Source organism: Canis lupus, chromosome 6 (assembly GCF_048164855.1).
Source record: "Canis lupus baileyi chromosome 6, mCanLup2.hap1, whole genome shotgun sequence".
In the NCBI taxonomy this organism is placed as follows: Eukaryota; Metazoa; Chordata; class Mammalia; order Carnivora; family Canidae; genus Canis; species Canis lupus.
In genome coordinates, this window is record NC_132843.1 from 45,118,101 (window position 1) to 45,136,342 (window position 18,242).

Sequence of the window (18,242 nt, forward strand, 5' to 3'; positions counted from 1 at the left end):
AATTATTTTTCCACATCATTATTAGTCCGTGTCTAACATTTGTTCTACCAAGGGATGGATGTTTTTGAAGTTGCGTGTTGAAGGAAATATCGTTAGTGAGTTCTCTGTGAGTTGAAGACTGTAGACTTCAGATTTATAAGGTTAATTCCAAAAGTCAATTTGATTTGATGACTTTTTTTTTTTTTCCATTTCTGGCCTTTAGAAAAGAAACCATTTGCTGCCAGACCTGCAGGGGTGGGCTTCCTTTTATTCCTCCAGGGGGGGCTCAAAGTCCGCATTTCCTTGGACCATCCCTGGGGTAGTTCTCACCATGACAGTGAAACCTTTAGGTGATGCTCACATTTTTTATTAACTAACTGATAAATATTTGATTTTTTTTAAATAGATAATTTTTAAAATTACATTTTCAAGGTCATTAAATCAATAACGTTCTTGGACTTGAATAGTATGTTTTTAGGCTATGAACAACTTAACTTTTTTCTCCGGTTAGATGCTCAAAACATCTTAAATTAAAAAATGTGACTGTGGAAGTCCTTGTTAGCAGAGCAAATTCTCTATTCTAGGGGCCACTCTTCCATTTTACTTGGAAACAATTTTCCATTTCTGACCTTTCATAGTATTTTAAAAATAATGCCGTCTACATTATTCACATACATGTCTTACCTCCTTACAAAACTGGCAGCTCCTGAAGGGCACTGTCAGTATCTCATGCAAATATTTATCCTACATGTTGCAAGGGCCTCATAAACATTTGTTGAATAGAAAACATGAATGTGCAAACAGATCCAAGAATGACTGTATGAGAGAGCATGCTAGTTGTCACCAGCTGTGCTCCCGGACTTTAGCCCAGTCTCTACTCCCAGAACACCACTCTTCAAGGATCTAAAAGTCAGAAAACACATGACCTCCCAAGGACTCCTCCAGCTTGGAAACGCTATTGCTTTTGTAACACTGTGACGCCCTGGCTTACTATTAATGAGCATCCAAAATATATCCCATGCTTCTTTGATGTTTTAGAAGGCTCATTAGTATCTCTCAATATCATGAATTTTGAGTGTACATCTCAATAAAGGTAACGGGTTAGCATAATGCTGGCGGGCATTACCTTTCTAAAATAAATACTTGAAAAAAAAATTACCTGAAAGGTACTATAAGATCCTGCACTTTTTACTAGAGAGTTTCCCAGTGACTTCTGACTTTTCAAGGGAAATCAAGTTGTTTGGACTCAGTCTCCTCTTTACTCCCAAACTGCTTTTTCCTCTTTCCACCATGATGTTCACAAATGGAAATACAGAAGTCATGAGTAGACAAGTAGTCTAAGACAGACCACCCACCCAATCTGTCACAGAACCACAGTTCTGAGCACTGGGTTTTAGGTTCTCTCACTGTACTTGATCAATGATCCACTGTTTTCTATCAGCAAGGAAGCAGGACATGATTTTGCATCTTATCTGATACAGCTATTTATTCATCTTCCTCACTATACCATCCTATCTAATGTGATTTACTGGAAAATGCAGTGGGCCCTTGAACACCAGCTGAAACTGCACAGGTCCACTTACAAGTTAATTTTTTTTTCGATAAATACAGCCCTGTAAATGTATTTTCTTTTCCTTATGATTTTCTTAATAACCTTTTCTTCTAACTTACTTTATTGTAAGAATACAGTGTATATATAATACACACCATATACAAAATATGTGTTGATCGACTGTTTATGTTATTGGTATTCTGGTCAACAGGAGGCTATTAGTAGTTATGTTTTAGGGAAGCCTGAAGTTATATGCAGATTTTCAACTGCACAGGGATGGAGGATTATGTCAATACCTCCAAAGCTCCACACTGTACAAGTGTCAACTATATTTAGGGTTTTTTTTTAAAGATTTTATTTATTTATGAGAGACACACAGAGAGAGAGGCAGAGACACAGAGGAGAAGAAGCAGGCTCCATGCAGAAAGCCTGATGTGGGACTCGATCCCGGCACTCCAGGACCATGCCCTGGGCTGAAGGCAGGCACTAAACTGCTGAGCCATCCAGGGATCTCTGTATTTAGTTTTAATCATCATGCAATATGAATGTAATTCCAATACACCCATGCGCTTTCATGCTTCTGTGCATAAACAGAGAGTCATGCCAACTGCTCTGTCTGAAATGCCCTCCCCTCCTGTTCCAGCCACCTGCCTACTCATCCCTTGAAACCCACTTCTAAGGCATGTCCTTCTTCACCACCCAAAGGAGAACTTATTCTTTTCTTCCATAATTTCTGGTAGGATTTTGCTAATAGAGCTACTTTGGGAGCTTATCAAAAAAAGTGTTAGAGTAGAATTTATTTGTATCTTAAGCACTTAGGCATTCCTCTCTTTGATTCACTTTCGAATCCCCCAAATCTTACAAAGTACCTGTAACATACCAGATGCTCAAAGCATGTTTACATACCAAATATCTGCTTCCCGCCCTAATTTTTATCTGCAGGCCTATTTTAAAATCAGGTATATAGGCAACTGTTGATTTTGGTTAAGCTCCCTATACAGTTTTAAATATAAAACAACAGAGATCGAAATCTGTCCGGATTCAGTCGCTATTGCTGAAAGCTAAATGCTGGCAACAATTTTTCCAGTCTCCATTTGCATATTCATATTCAATCCTTTTCCTATTGCAAGTGCCACACAGCACAATTTTTGCCTACACTTAGTAATCAAAATACCAAGAGAGAAAGCCCCCTTGATGGTGGGGTGGAGGCAGAGACAGCGCCATGGAGAGCAGCCAGAGATCTTTAAGGAACAATCAGCCCAGCTTCCCCTTCTCACTCCTCCCCACTCCCCAGCTCTGAGTCCCAGCATCCAGGGACAATCTGGCAACTGGAACTCTGCGTTCAGCTGACGAGAATGTGCAAATGACAGTTTTGGCTGTCAGGGAGCTTATTACCTAAGAGAGGAGTTTACATATTTATGAGCTGACATCTTATATTTGTGGCTTTTGCAGAATTCCTCAATTTCCCTTTCGTGCAGCCAATGGGCATAGAAAGGCCTTGCAGGCTCATGACCGCACACCACATTTCCAGCCCCATGTCAAGATGCAGTGGGCAGCTCATTTGTGGAGATATCTGAGAGCCTCTACATTCCTGGGCTGGACCTGAAGAGGTGAATAATAGATCTGCAAAGATAGCCACAATGGGCATTTTCATATATGTCTGCAGAATTCATATACACAGCCTTACAAGTTGTCTATGAACAAAGCCTGCTCGTGGACTTGACCTCAGTCACCCTCTGGCCATCCTGTGGCTCTCCACTGGCCACTGGGAATGACTATTTCTATCAGACATGCCATTTCCCCCACTCCTCTGCAAAGAACATTTTCTAAAGGAAAAACCGCCCTAATGCCAAGGAAGAGCTTGTTTCATCATGAGCTTGTTTCGGAGTTCGAGCATTGCTAGGGAAAACCGTAACCTCCCTTGTAAGGGCTCATGATGCACAGCAGAGACCCAAATACAAGGCTGGAATCCAAACCCAGGTGTGTCAGGCACCAGAGTCCTTGCTAGCACCCTTCTGGACTGTGCTGCTCCAGGATGAGGCCAAGGAGTGGGTGAGCTGAACCCTCAATACTCCAGGACCTTCTCCTTGTCTCCCCACCCACCTATGACTTTAGAAAGCTCTTTTCCTTTCCCATCCTCTCAGGCACGGATCGGCAATCACCAGCTCACCTCAGGCCCAGTTAAGTTACAGAGTGATCCCTCCCAGGGGCACTGGCTTTCAGAGCCTTATCATTTTGGAATGAAATGTTTTGTCACTAACAGATTTTCCAACAGTAGAGCCTCTGGCCCACATAAAGCCTGTCCTGCTTCTGTGACAAAGGATGGACCCAGACTGCAAGGACAGTACAAGAAAAGAAGACTGTTTCAGTTCACTAAAAGTTTTGATTCTTAGTGCCCCCAAAACCTGCCTAAAATATTGGAACTAAAAGTACATGGTGCCTCATACAAATTTAAAGCTCAAGGCCACCACAACACTCTCCACACATCAAAGCCTTTCACAGTCTTTCATTTTATCTTCGCTCAAGACAGTCAATGGAGGCTGGGCAAAGGTTCTACATTCTTTCTTGCTTTCATTCATGCATTCATTCAGCAAACATCTGCAGAGCAGGGTCCTAGTCTTGACCTTCAAGATGAGGGAAGGGGGCAGTCCATGTCAAGGTGATTACAGTCTCGCAAGAGAGGCAGACGAGCACACCATGTCTTTGTGGGGATGAAGCCTAGGGCGGACAGATGCAGAAGCCACAGAATTGTAGAGGAAGGACTCTGACCCAGGTGCATGGAATCAGGGAAGAGAAGGAAGGAATTAGCCAAGACGGGGATTAAAGGAGGACATGCTGGGTTGAGGGCCAGTGTGAATCTTGGTGGAGTAATCCAGTAAGGTAAGTGGAACCATTTCTATTCGTGGACATGGGGGAAGAAGTGATCATGCTTTCAAGGTCATACAAGTGGTTACTAACAGGGCTGGGACTGAAGAAACACCCAGGTCTCAACTCCTACTCCAGCACCCCTTCTGTCTATCACACTGTCTTCCCCAGAATCCCCAACATGTAGGATCGGGGCCCTCTGTGGAAAGCACAGAGGATCATGAGGACAGGGTCACCAACATCACCAACAAGGACATGGCAGGGCATCATGCTGAGCACATGTCACATTTCGATTTTCGCAAAATCTCACGCGGTAAGATTTTGTGCATTTTGCTGATGCCAAGAACAGAAGCTTAGAGAAGCTGAGAAATGTACCCACCAGTAGCTCAAGTGTGCACTCTAACTATTGGCTCTGCGGAACGTAGGGGGGGTCTGATAGCAGTTCTTCCACCCGCTCCTGGAGAAAGATGATGAGAAAGTTTGTGGCGGAGGCAAGATTTCCTCAGATCAAGAAAACTTCCAGAGGCGTTTTTAATGGGTCAGATTTCTTTTCCAAATTTATTGAAGACAGGTGCCTTCCCTGCAGCCTTTCCAAGGGAACAGGTGGGAAGATGAGGTTGAGGATAGGCGTGCTGTGCAACACACGTCTGGGCTCTGCAGCCAAATTCATGAGGAACCTGACAGTTCCTTGTGGTACAGATGAAATTGGGAGGAACCTCATGGTGAGAGGGATCTTGAAGGTATAAGACTGCGGACTGTCAGTACAGACAAAGGGCAAACAGAAGAACCTAAGAAAAGTGATGACCCTAATAGAAGCACTTCTCCTCGGAGATGAAGATCTGAAGACAACACTTGCTTTTGGAACCTTTTATAAGCTCCCAACTTTTATTTATTTATTTATTTTTTTTAAGACTTATTTATTTGGAGAGGGGGGAGGAGAGACAGCATGCGCAGGAGGGGCAGAAGGAGAAGTAAAATTTCAAGAAGACTCCACACTGAGTGCTGAGCCTGGCGTGAGGCTCGATCTCATGACCCTGAGATCAGGACCAGAGCCCCAAACCAAAGGCTTAGCTAACTGAGCCACCCAGGCACCCCAGCTCCTAACTTTCAGATGGGACCCAGTGGCTAAGGAAGAGGGGTATGTAGGGAGAACACACCTTCGCAGCCCAGACTGCAGAGCCAACTGAGAGAACTGGCAGTTGCTCCTGAGCAAGCTTTGCAGAAAACATCGGCCAAAATGAAAGCTCCATTCCATCTGCAAGGTATTGATCAGTTTCTCTCTATTAACCATTGGCATTATCAATTCAGACCTTCTGGGCGCGTAACAGAACTTTGCCTGACACTCCTCAGAGGCACCTCACCTCTTTCTCTTCTTCTCACCTTGACTGCAGTATTTTTTTTTTAATTGCTCAGCAGTTTTACTGATGCCAATCAGCTGCCTCTCTCAAAGACTGTATGGTATCAGCATATCTGGCCCCATTGCTCGTTTACTGGTAAAAAGCATTCTCCACCCTCCAAGCAAAATCCTGCCCTTGGCAGCTGGTCTTCTTGCCCTAATAGGATACACATGAGATCCCTGGGGGATTCAGAGCTGCTCACCAGGGATACAGGGATACTTCCAAGGCGCGGGTCGGGGGGTGTAAAGGAGGAAAAGCAGGAGGGGATGGGAGTTGCTTGCTCTGTTGAAGTGAGCAGGAACTTCAAAGATGGTTTCTTATTGCCTTTAAAAAATAGTTCTGAAGCAATCTCCCTCCTTTGCTTGAAATCCAAAAGCAGAATGAAAGAATCTGTGTCTGCATGAACGCAGGAGGACAACATGAGTGGATGCTTTCACAGGAATTGAAACCAAGGATGGGAACTGGAATTGGGTAAGAGAATTGTTCCCTTTCAAAACTGACTTTTTTAGTGATTTTCCTTTGCCCTGCATGTTCTGTCTTGGCTTTTTCACTCCCTTCCAAACCCCTTCCAGATGCGTGAGTCTGACGGAACCCGTATGAACAAAAAAACCAAAACAAAACGGTGCTAGATTGAAAGCATTTCCCCTTGTGATACAACCACTTCATGAGCGGAGAGGCACTCACGTGACCCTGCCAACATGTGTTTTCTGTCTCAGATTTCCCTTGATAACAAAGGACATATTTTAAAAGGCGTGGCCCTAGGTATATTTGCCCAAGCAGGAATCCGAGAAGAGTTTGGGGGTTTAGTTTGGTCTTAGGCTGGTCCCCTCGGGTGCTCAGCGCTATAACCCTTGATGATGTTAAATGCCAATCAATAAAGTTAGGAATACTTTGGGTCAGGTTTGTGAGATATGATCTCATTCAATTGCTCACAGAACGGATTTCATATTCAGGAATCAACAGAACTCATTCAATTCCAAATTTGGCAGCCCTGTGTGTTACATTACAGTGCTCCCTCTGTCCAGAGCTGGGCAGGGTGCGCTGAAAGGAATCTTTAGAAGGGTCTTTTATGATGTTCCAAGACCCAGGGGGAAGGACGGAGGCTGGGAGATAGGCAGGGGGATGGGCAGGTGGGAGGGGCGGCAGCCCTGCCCAGAGTCTGGATGGGATGGAGAGAGAAAGCCAAAGGTTACTCAGAAAAGCTCCTTATGGTGTCGCTGTTAGAAACCTCGCTTCCAGATCTCAGCAAGTTTTAGGAAGGCAGAGATCTCTGTATTGATACTATCGCACGGACTATAAGAGAGAAAGTTGCAACCGGCCATAAAAAAAGACCAGCAATCTACTTTGATGTTCTTATGTAAGTGACTTAGGACCTCAGAAGTCTCCTGGAGTATACTGTTGTCAAATAAGGAAAGCTGAAGTTGCTCTTGCCACACCAAATTAACCTTATTTCCAATAAGAAAAGGCAAATCATATTCTTTCATTTCAATTTCTAATCTTTCGGATAGCCATTCCCTTCTCCTGTGAAATAAACTGATTCTGGTCTTCAAGTTACTGGTTTTTATCCCCTCTAAGGCTGGGCAGTTTAAGTGCTTAAATCAAGCCCCAGGTCAGAAAGATGGAAAACTCTGACTAGCACAGACTGGCTTGCAAATCGCCAGTGTCCTGCAACTGTCGGGTGGCCAGACATTATATGCTAAAACGGGGAGGTGTTCTGTCTCAAGAAAAGCTGAAATAGAAGGGAAATAGAGTTGACATTTAACATGGGGGGGGGGGGATCAATCTCATACGTATGTAGCCAGAACCTGTTCTGAAAGCCACAGGCTAACTTCATTTTATGACCCTGCGAAGAGAACACATTTCAATTCCATCTTTGATTCCACAGTGAGCCAATGTCAAATATTTTAGCAACTCTGAATAAGTCTGATTATAGCAATGATTGTCAGTTCAAAAACCTGGTTCATTTATTTCCCATTTCAGCCTCATCCTCAGGGGGATGTTTGTAGATTCCGTATCAGTTTGTGTGCCTCATCTGATAGAGCTGTAAGTATTCTGCAAGTCAATAGAACAAGAAGAAAGCTCCTACAATCTGGACCCTCCCAAGTTCTTTGGAATACTTGAGACATGTTATTCTCACTCTTCTCGAAAGGAAATTCACTGAGAAAGTTAAAGTAAAAAAACAACAACAACAACAACGAAGAACAGACCATCTAACTACAGAAACAGACAGCTGTTACTTACACTGCTTTCCAATCCATCATCATTGATAAATCATGGCTAAATAATCAAGTGCAGAATCCATTTCTTCACATCTGTTAGTAAATAGCTCCTTGCAAATGTCTCTTGCAGATCTGGGGCCATCTCAGGAGGAAGTAAGATAGAGCGAAGGTAAAGGAGAAAAGGCTGGGGAATTCTGAAATCCATGGGGGTCTGGGAATGCTCAGGGCAGACCCCGGTGAAACATTCCTGTGATTCCAGCCTGAGGCTAACCCAGGATCCGGGCCTCCCCAAGCTCCCAGCCACCTTTCTAGTCCAGCTCAGCCCCTGCTCCAACATTGCATTTCCCTCCAAGCACAAGGCATCGATGGCAGAGGAACTCACGGGATCCTGCCCATCCGCGCATGCAAGCACGCTTCTCAGGGGAAGCTGCACCAGTTCCTCTCTTGTCTGCTATCTCGGAGCGGGAGGGAGGGAAGAGCAGAGGCAGGCGGGGAGGGAGGGGGGGAGAGGCAGAGAGGCAGGGAAGAGAGGAGCTTTACTAATAGAGACCAGGAGAGACAGAAACACTTGCTGGAACTCCCATTAACCCACAGAAGCTTAGGCATTTTCTGAGCACGGCAGCTGCAAAACGGATGATCAAAATCAAGTGTTTAAAATCTTTAATTATACATCCAAGTTATACCCATTTGGTGCAGACAAAGCCGACAGAACCAAGGTTCTGCAAGTAAATACTTGTAGACAAACAGATGCAGGCATATGTCCCCAGGAGGATAATATCTCCATGCATATATTTCAGTGAAAATACTAGGCTCACAGTTTACACGTCTTCAAACTATTCAAATGCTCTCGGTAATGGAAGCAAATCAGACAACCAGCGCCCCTTGCCTCCGTTATCTCCAATCGCTTCTTCCCTCATTCTGGAGGGAGGTGTCCCTGTGTCTTTTTCCTTGCCTCAGGAAACCCTCAAAGAGAAGAGAATAGAGAATAGAGAGGTGAGGGGGGGGGAGGCTTTCAAAGTGACTGTCCATTTTGCATGCCACCCCATTGTTTGTGGCAGCGCAGCCTGGACGCTGGGCAGAGCCAAGGCAGAGATCATGTCCCGGGAGGAGGGAGATAGCATGGAGCAGGGACATGAGACACATGGGGGGTGGGGGAGCTCTGCGACAGCAAGGGAACAGGTGGTGGCCTGGGGGGAGAAAGAAGTGACAGCAAAGGCAGCAAAGGGGAGCTGAGGCAGAAAGGTAGAGGCAAGAAAGTCTCAGCACACGCTGGAGGGGCGACCATGACCGTGGATAGCACAAGACCATCTACCACTGATTCCTCATGTTCTCTGCAACCCTCCCTTCTCCATACAAGGAACCCATTCACTGTATTTCTCTAAATGTGATCCTGACCACCTGTGCTAGACATACCTGGTGACAGCATGTCCACAATGTGGACCCCGCAACCCCACCCCAAAGATGATGACTGAGCCTGTAGGGGCCAGAATCTGCATTTTAACAAGCTCCACAGGTGATTCTGATGCAGGCTGAAGTTTCCAAAGGCTTATTTCTTCGACAGTGTTGGGTGAGCAGATGAATGAATGAAAGACTAAACAAAGTGAGTAGAGATGCTAATGGAACACCTGTGAGAACACCATAGGGCCAGAACAGTGGTGGTGCCACCAGGAGGGAGGGATCACAGAAGCCAAGTGGGAGCTGATAGAAGGACTGGCCACTTTCCAAGCCCTGAGACTACATATGTTGTTGCCTTTGCCAAGAATTCTCTTCTTCAGACAAATCATCCCGAAACACCCAGTCCAAAGGCAGGGCACCTGCAGGGCGGGGGGCTCAGTTAAGCAACTAGCTCTTGATTTGGGCTTAGGCCATGATCTCAGGGTCGTGAAATCACTCCCCAGGTTGGGTTCCACACTGAGTGTGGAGTCTGCTTGAGATTCTCTCTCTCCCTCCCCCTCTACACCTCTCTAATAAATAGATAAGCAAGCCATTTGGGTTGCTTTGAGAATTGAGTCCAAAGTCTCACCCTTTTAGTAGCCTTGCCAACTCTCCCAGGTGTAGGCATGGGTTCCAATCTTGTCTGTATCCCCTCCTGCAAATACCTTTATATGTTGCAATTACTGATTGGCCAATTTTTCTTCCCTATTAGATGTTGATGTGCTGTTTCATGTCAATTACATGATCTCTCAGTCATCCTATATGTTCTCAAAGTCTGGATGCAAAGCAGGCACTCAATAAATGTGCATTAGTTAAATGGCTAAATATGTCATAAGAGTATGTCTTAACCTAGGTGGCTGATACATAGATGTTTGGTTTCTTATTTGTCTTCAAACTGAGCATCTGACTACAGTTCATATAATATTTTGTACGCACGATACACATAACAATAAAGAAGAAATTTTCACTAGGTCATAACATCTGGGATTTCATCTAGAAAGTGAGGACTTAGTGGAGAATGAATAGGAAAAAAATTGCAAAGAGTTAACTTAAAAAGGAGGTTAATAGGACAAGAAGAAAAAATATGAGAGTGAAGTGAACCAGATGTGCAATACTGTGGAGGTGACTTCTGATAAACTGATGTTTCTGAGGCTCACAAAGCTTTCACATTTAAAACCCACAGTTGGCAAAGAGATGTCCCAAGTAGAAATGGGCTGTTTGTAGTGGGAGAAGAGTATGTATTAACCCTCCTGGAGAAGAAGGACCACCAAAATTAGCAGGAATTAAAAAAAACCCATTTACTTGGCTTGGAGGAATTATAAATTAAAGTTAGAAATCATTCACACTAGTAATGGGATAGGGATGTCAGGGTGGTACAGTTAGTTGAGCATCTAACTCTTGGTTTCAGCTCCTGTCCTGATCGCAAGGTCGTGGGATCAAGCACTGCATCCAGCCCTGCACTCAGTGTGGAGTCTGCTTAAGACTCTTTCTGCCCCTGGCCCCACGTGCTCTCTCTAAAATAAATAAGTCTTTTTTAAAAAATGGGATAGATAGATGAATGGAGGACAGATGGATGGAAGGGGTGCTAAAGGAAGAGAGTCCAGAACAACACCCATTATCTATCTAAAAGGCATTTTAAGTACTGTTTTATAGTTTCTAAAGTGTTTCATGTGGTATTGAGCCCTCCATGAATAACTGTAGAATCAGAGCTCTGAAAAGTAAAATCACTTGTTATTGGTCACACAGCTAATACATTCCAGAACAAGATCTAGAATCTATATCCTTTTCTTAAAAAAGATTTTATTTATTTATTTGAGAGAGAAAAAGAGAGAGATAGAGAATGAGCAGAGAGGAGAGGGAGAAGCAGACTCTGTGAGGAGCAGGGAGCCTGATGCAGGACTCGATCCCAGGACACCTGAGCCAATGACAGATGCTAAACCAACTAAGCCACCAGGTGCCCCATAGAATCCAAATCCTTCTACACATAAGCCACTGTATTTCACTCTGTACCAAATTAAGCCCCAAAACAGGTGAAAAGGGTCCTTAAACTTGGTGAAAATGAAATGAAGACGACCCACAGGATTCTACCTTGAAACACAAAGAAGAAGCTAAGTTAAGGTCTGGTCTGTTTGTCAACACATTTGCTTAGCAAACATCATCCTCAGCACTTTTGAGCTGGGGATCCCAACAAGAAGTTTGTGGTGGTCTGGCAGATAGCTGGGAAAGCTGCCGCCACCAGAATTTCTCTCTCCCGTGTTCACCAGAATTTCTAGTGGCCATGTGTAATGGACACAAAGGTGTGCCTTCTAGATCCTTCTTTAAGCGCAATCTTGATGCCTCCGCTGTACCATTCTATGATGTTCCCACTGTCCTCAGACGACACACAAAAAAAGGAGAACACACATTACTTAAGGCCATCCATGACGGGAAAACAAATCAGCTCACATATAAAGACAAGATCATAATAGAAATTCAGCAGCAGATGCCTTTACAGCTAAATTCTGGTTTACTGGACAGATAGGGAACTACATAAATAATGATGGGATTAAGAATGACTTCCCAGAGGACTTGGACAATATGGTAATTTATGGGTTTATCAAAAGGATTTAAGATGGCAACACAAGCGAAAGAGCTTTCTGTTCAATGAACCGAATTCCTTGGTTGCAGTTCATAGTGATCTCCTTCCTAGCTCCAAAACACAGCAAGTAGTGTGTGTGATGAAGGCTGTGCCTTGGGGGACATAAGAAATCAGGCCCCACTGTCTGCTGTGGGCCTAAGAGACAGTAACTTCCTATTCCCTCTTATAAGAAAATACTGTCCCAAGTAATGATTAAAAAGAAAAGAAATCTAAGCAGTTAAAACACCAGTGGCACCTTTTACATAAAAATATAGATATTCATATGCAAGGGAGAAGGTGTCCTGGTTGCCAGATCCTTACAAATAATGAAAAAAACTCTAAAAGAACCCTTCCTGAATTACCTGTGAGTTTCCCCCATGGGAAATAGCCAACGCATGAAAATCCTTCATTTCAAGACATCAAGATTAAAATGAACCATGTGTATTCTGAAAACACAACACAGAGGTGGTTAAAAACCAGATTGCGTTCCCCGATGTGCTGTGCCACCGAGTCTACACATTTTATGAAGGTTTCCGTTTGGTCATTAGTTTCGAGATCCATGCTATTCAGAAAAGGAAGTCTAACAAAAGGAATGAAGGGACATTATATGAGAGCTGTACGTACTGCTTTTGTACCTTTAAGACTTCAACCGTCCACAAATACGGATTTCAAGTCAGCTAATGAGCAAACAGTCCCTTGGTCACTTTGGAGCTGTCAGGCACTGTGGGAGCCTAGTTCATTTTGCTTTTTTTTTTTTTTTTAACAATACTGTTTTACATAGTATTTACTACATTTTCCCAGGTGAAAATCAATTTGCAATTGGGCTTACAGTAGGAAGTTAAGGATTTGCTTAAGATACGTAGTTTTACAATGTCTTCCAGAGCCTGCTGTGGTCTTGTACTCCCTGTTTTTCCAAGCTTGGTTATGAGAGGGGATAAACCTGATCACCGCTACAATTTGATCTGAGAAAACAAGAGAAAAAGCATGGAGAGAGAAAGGAAGGGGGGAAAGTGGCCAGGAAGGCAGGTGGAGTGGGTCGCAGAAGCCCTAGAACGGGGCTGTCTGTGCCCAGAGGAGGGAGGGGGAGCAAGTGAGGTGGGTGTGAGCCACCTGGACAAAACTCCCAAAGTAGAGCTGGGCTTGTCCTAGGAAATAATTAAAGCCTTCCAGGAGAGACAGGAGATTCAAATCTTCTTAAGGCACCACCCTGTGACAACACCAAGAGTAAAACTCCTAAGTTCTAGCTCCAAATCCATTGGTCCATCCAGGGGTTGAAACATCCCCCTCACCATCAAGCCTCTTTTCATGATGATGATCACTCTTCAGACATGTGGTGCTCTGACACCCTTGATCTTCAGTCTGGCCGACTTAAGAGAATTTTTATCCCTCTCAAAAGAACTGAGGAATTCTCTCCATAGAACGCATTTGAGAACAGAGATCTTTTGTTGAAAATAGTCAGAACATCAAACATTTCTTTTTTTTAAATAAGGGGTCAAATACCTCTAATATTTAGTTAGATCGGGGGGTGGGGGAGGCTCTTTCAAGGATGTAAATGCAGAATTTGGGAAAAGCCAGTATCTTAAAAACTTTTTGACATGTGTTATCTCCAGGGGGAGAAGGGGTGTCAGAGCTACCCAAAAGGAGCATAAAAATCTTGGTACTTTATATAAATTAGAAGTTGACTTCATGTCCTGTATGGCCAAGGAGACATGAACTCTTTGTGTTAATGAGGTATACTCACAAGGAAGAGTGATAGATGGAAATTCAGATGCAGTTTTTAAAAGATTTTTATTTATTTGAGAGAGAGACAAGGGTGAGCACAAGGAGAGGAAGGGGCAGAAGGAGAAGAAAGAGAAGCAGACTCCCTGCTGAGCACAGAGCCCAACAAGGGGCTCAATCCCAGGACCTTGAGATCATTACCTGAGCTGAAGGCAGATGCTTAACTTACTGAGCCACCCAAGGCGCCCCTAGATGTAATTTTTAAAAGACAAATTAGGAAAACATATGTGTAATTCAAAAAAGAGTTCACCATAAGGCTCTTTCCCAGTTAGTATAGGTAAGTTTTCAAGGAGAGCCCATCCCACTTACTCATGGAAGAATCTGGCAACTGCTCATGTCCTTGGGTTCTTTGCCCTCTGACTTGACTTCTCTTTCTTCATCCGGAGGCATTTTCTTCATATCCAAACTATGTCTATAATTATGACCATTACTCTCATTCATTCATTCATTCATTCATTCAATTGATCATCAAACAAGTGTGTATAGAGTGCCCAGAGCAAGACAAACCTAGTTTTGATCTTCACTGAACCTGCAGTGTAAACTAGTCACGGTTTTCCAGAATAATTGCTGCTGCTTCCTTCCAAAAATAATCTCCTCTCATTCCACCTTGTTCTCAGAAAGATTTAAGAAAGTATATATGTTTTATGTAGTTTTCATTAAATCTTAAGCCTCGGGATCCCTGGGTGGCGCAGCGGTTTAGCACCTGCCTTTGGCCCAGGGCGCGATCCTGGAGACCCGGGATCAAATCCCACGTCGGGCTCCCGGTGCATGGAGCCTGCTTCTCCCTCTGTCTATGTCTCTCTCTCTCTCTCTCTCTCTGTGTGTGTGTGTGACTATCATAAATAAATAAAAAAATAAAAATAAAAAAAATAAATCTTAAGCCTCTGTTGGACGGTAATCATACTATAATGACCTTTTTTTTTTTATCAGTAGTTATAAAAAAATAGGCAAGATGACTTTCATATCAGGAAAGAAGGATCTAGTTATCTATCCTAGGCTTGGAGTTCATCTTATCTTAAGTGCAAGCTACCTTAGTTGATTTATACGCTAACTTTGGATGGATAGTCAAAGCGCCAAATTCTCAAAAGAATTTTATAGATGTACAGCTGGCATCCAGTGAATGTGCAACAGAGCAGTAGTTACCAAAATATGAGGGAAGCACTATGTATGCATAATGAAGCAATTGCCTAGTTCTAAAGACAGAAGTGTAGTGGAGCCAAATTTAGTAAAAGAGGCCCAACAATCCTCCGTCTGTGTGTTGATAAAGGAATTGAATTATTTTGGACTGCTCGATGCCTCTAAATATGGGTAGTCTTAGCAAAAATGCAATTGTTTAAACTTCAGGTCACAAAGTCTAATTTTGGTATGAATTCTAACAACCCGCCCAGTACAGCAATTATTCTGCATTTAAAAAGTGTTCTGTAGATAAAAATGAAACTCCATGATACCTTTGTATGCTAAAGCAGGACTATCATCCCTTTTTCGCGGTACGAGAAAGAAAAAAATTTACTCCTCTTGCTTTTATAAAGTTATATAAAGACACAACAGGCAACAAAGAGCTCTAGCCTCAAAGTAACCTAGGTTCAAACCTCTGGCACAGCTAAAAATGAACACCTGTGAACCGTGCTTACCATGTGCAAGTTCTAAGGGCTTTACATGTATCAATTTATTGCATTCTCATCACAACTCTGTGAAGCACATAACATTATTATCCTTTTTCTACCAATCTGGATTTTTTTTAAAGATTTTATTTATTTATTCATGAGAAACACACACACACACAGAGGCAGAGACACAGGCAGAGGGACAAGCAGGCTCCATGCAGGGAGTCCAACATGGGACTCGATCCCAGGACTCCAGGATCACCCCTGGGCCCAAGGCAGGCACTCAACTGCTGAGCCACCCAGGGATCCCCCTACCAATCTGGATATTGAAACACAAAACAGTTAAAAACTTTTCTCGAGGTCACATAGCTACCAAGTGGTGAAGCCAAGGTATGGACCCTCTTGGGCTGGTCTTAGAGTCCCCTCTGTCAACCCTTACATAAGACTGCCTTGTATATATTACTGACATCCTCTAACTTACTGTTTTATCTGTGAAATGGGGATGATAGTACTGATGCTAAGGATTGCCAGGATGTCCGAGACAGAGCACCTAAACATCCTTAGAAGGCATGTCGCACGGACTCCATCTCTGATTTAATTATTAGGCAGAGCCCTGTTCCTTCTCACTGCTTCGCCTCCCTGGGGAAGATGGTTTGCCCTTCCTCTAGGGATACCTCTGAATGGACTGGACTTGCCTGCCTTCCTTTCTGGTTTCTGGTTCCTTAGCAAGGTGGCTCAATGAATCCTAAATTCTGGGCTCAATAATAAAGATTCTTCTCTGGTTGTCATAAGATAGAGGCAGCATTTTTAGCTCCAGAAATAAGGAGCTGGAGCTGTTGAAGGAAATGAATTTCACCTTTATCCTCACCCTGAAGCTTGTGTAAGTTACAAATCAATTAATTCATTGCATTCTCATTTGGCATCTTGCCATCCTGAGGCCCCTTCTCAACTCCTTGGGGTTCTTCCTCCAATTCGGCATGACTTCTCAAGTTGGCCAGGAGCCAGCCCTTGCCCTGGCGAAGTCTGAGGGCTACATAAGCTACCTTGTCTTGAATGTTCTTCTGAGAATTTGGAAGGAACTCGAAATCAGTTTTTGACAAGTTATTGGCAAAAGTAGAAGGAGAACCCGCCAATTTGCTTCAGGCACTAAGCGTGTTAACAGGCATTACACCAGGTGTTATTAATAGGTTACTTACAACAAACCGGGTTTCAACCCATTGTTTGAGTTATATAGTGTTACAGGCTTTGCACTTTATGAAGTAATGTATTTTCTCTAACTCGGAAGACTTAGAGTGTGTGTGAAAGAACTCAGTCCTCAAAGGTGAAATGTCTTCATCACAACTGAGTCTTACATAGGAATCAGGATGTGGGCTAAGTGATCAACACTATTTCTTCAAATCAGATCATCACTTTATAAAGCTAAAGGCTGGGACAGGTGTCACTGCCAGGCCTGCTCACAGGTGTGAGGTCAGCACCTTGGCAAAGTGCCCTACTTTTTCAGTTCTCCCAGGGAAGTCAGCAGCTTCATTCTAAAGAATTTCAGAACTGGAAGGAATACCCCCCCCGAATGCTCTGCTCTAGGGTTCAGAGCATGGATGCCTAAGTCATGGTAGTCCTAAAAACTGTCAGTGTTCTTAGCAAGAGTCGGAGTGGTCTAAGTTCTCATTACTGACAAGCAGCTACCCAGCCCGAAACAAAGTGTGCATTGGAAAGTCAGAGAGTCGGGAGGAAAGTCATTTCCTCCCAAGGCCAAGCCTCAGCAGACTTGCAGAAGAGAGAATCACCCCCTTAGGAAGATGACCTCTTCCTACTTTCTATACCATTTACTACCTTGCATGCATGAATGCTTCGGCACTTTGCTGGGCTCCAGAGCTACCAGCCTGAACATCACAAGTGAAACCCCAACAAAACAAGGTTTCGGTCCAGTTTTCCACCCCTTCGGGCCCAGGGCATCAACTGGTTCATCTGAAAGCCATGTGTATTAATAAGCCACTTCTAAGATTTCTGAAGCCAAGCTGCTGGTTGTGCCCCCGTGGCCCCCTTAACTGCCTTACAAGCGGAGACTTAGAACATCTGTGGGTGGAGACTTTCCAAGTCACTAAAATTACAAACATAGTGGTTACCTATTCATCTGTGGGTCAGCTGTGTGCCTGCAGCAATTCAGCCAAGTCTACTTGTCCTGGAAAAATACAATCAGGTGACAACAATCTTACCTTATGTCCCAGGGAACATGGCAGGACGAAGTCAGTGGGAAGTAGGGACTCTGAGTATACTTTTTTTTTTTTTTTATCTTCTGAGTATACTTCTAAATTCACTATGTAGCCTTGGCTACGTCACTTAGTCTACCTGGAATGATTTATCTAACCTCTTCATATTCTGATGATGCTGCATCAATCTAGATTATATCTGTAAAGTGTTGCATCCCCTCTAGGAAAGGATGAAAAGATACTGGCCCCCACCAATAGACACAAGCACACATGCACAAACACACATAGACACACACACACACACACACACACTTGATACAAGGGGAGAAGAGTGTGGGCAGGTAGGCCAGGGAGAGGACTGGGGGAGAAACTAATTTTGCTCCTGCCTCCTCTGCCAGCGCCCTCTGACTAGACTCTCTATCGAGGAAGCACAGGGCCAAGCAGCCTCCATCAGGTGGAGAAGGGCAGGACTGACCCTTCTCACAGGCTATTAAACTACTGGATGTTCCAGGCTGAAAGAAAGTCAAATACTAATGACTATCATTGGGAGAAAGAAAATCTGGCCATCCACATGGATGTCAGGAAATAA

The 18,242-nt window shown here is 43.7% G+C and overlaps 1 protein-coding gene across 3 annotated transcripts in view; it reads right to left on the reverse strand.

Annotated features, from left to right (window-relative positions):
- Positions 1-18,242, reverse strand: part of KIF26B (kinesin family member 26B) — a 442,501-nt gene that overhangs the window by 157,811 nt on the left and 266,448 nt on the right. The window contains exon 1 of one of the 3 annotated variants that reach the window (XM_072830255.1): positions 8,035-8,433. The exons of the other annotated variants lie outside the window; for them this stretch is intronic. Within the exon in view, the coding sequence (XP_072686356.1) occupies positions 8,035-8,057 (23 nt within the window). The 5' untranslated portion in view covers positions 8,058-8,433. Of the gene's footprint in view, positions 1-8,034; positions 8,434-18,242 lie in introns of those variants that run through there. 3 annotated transcript variants of the gene reach the window in all.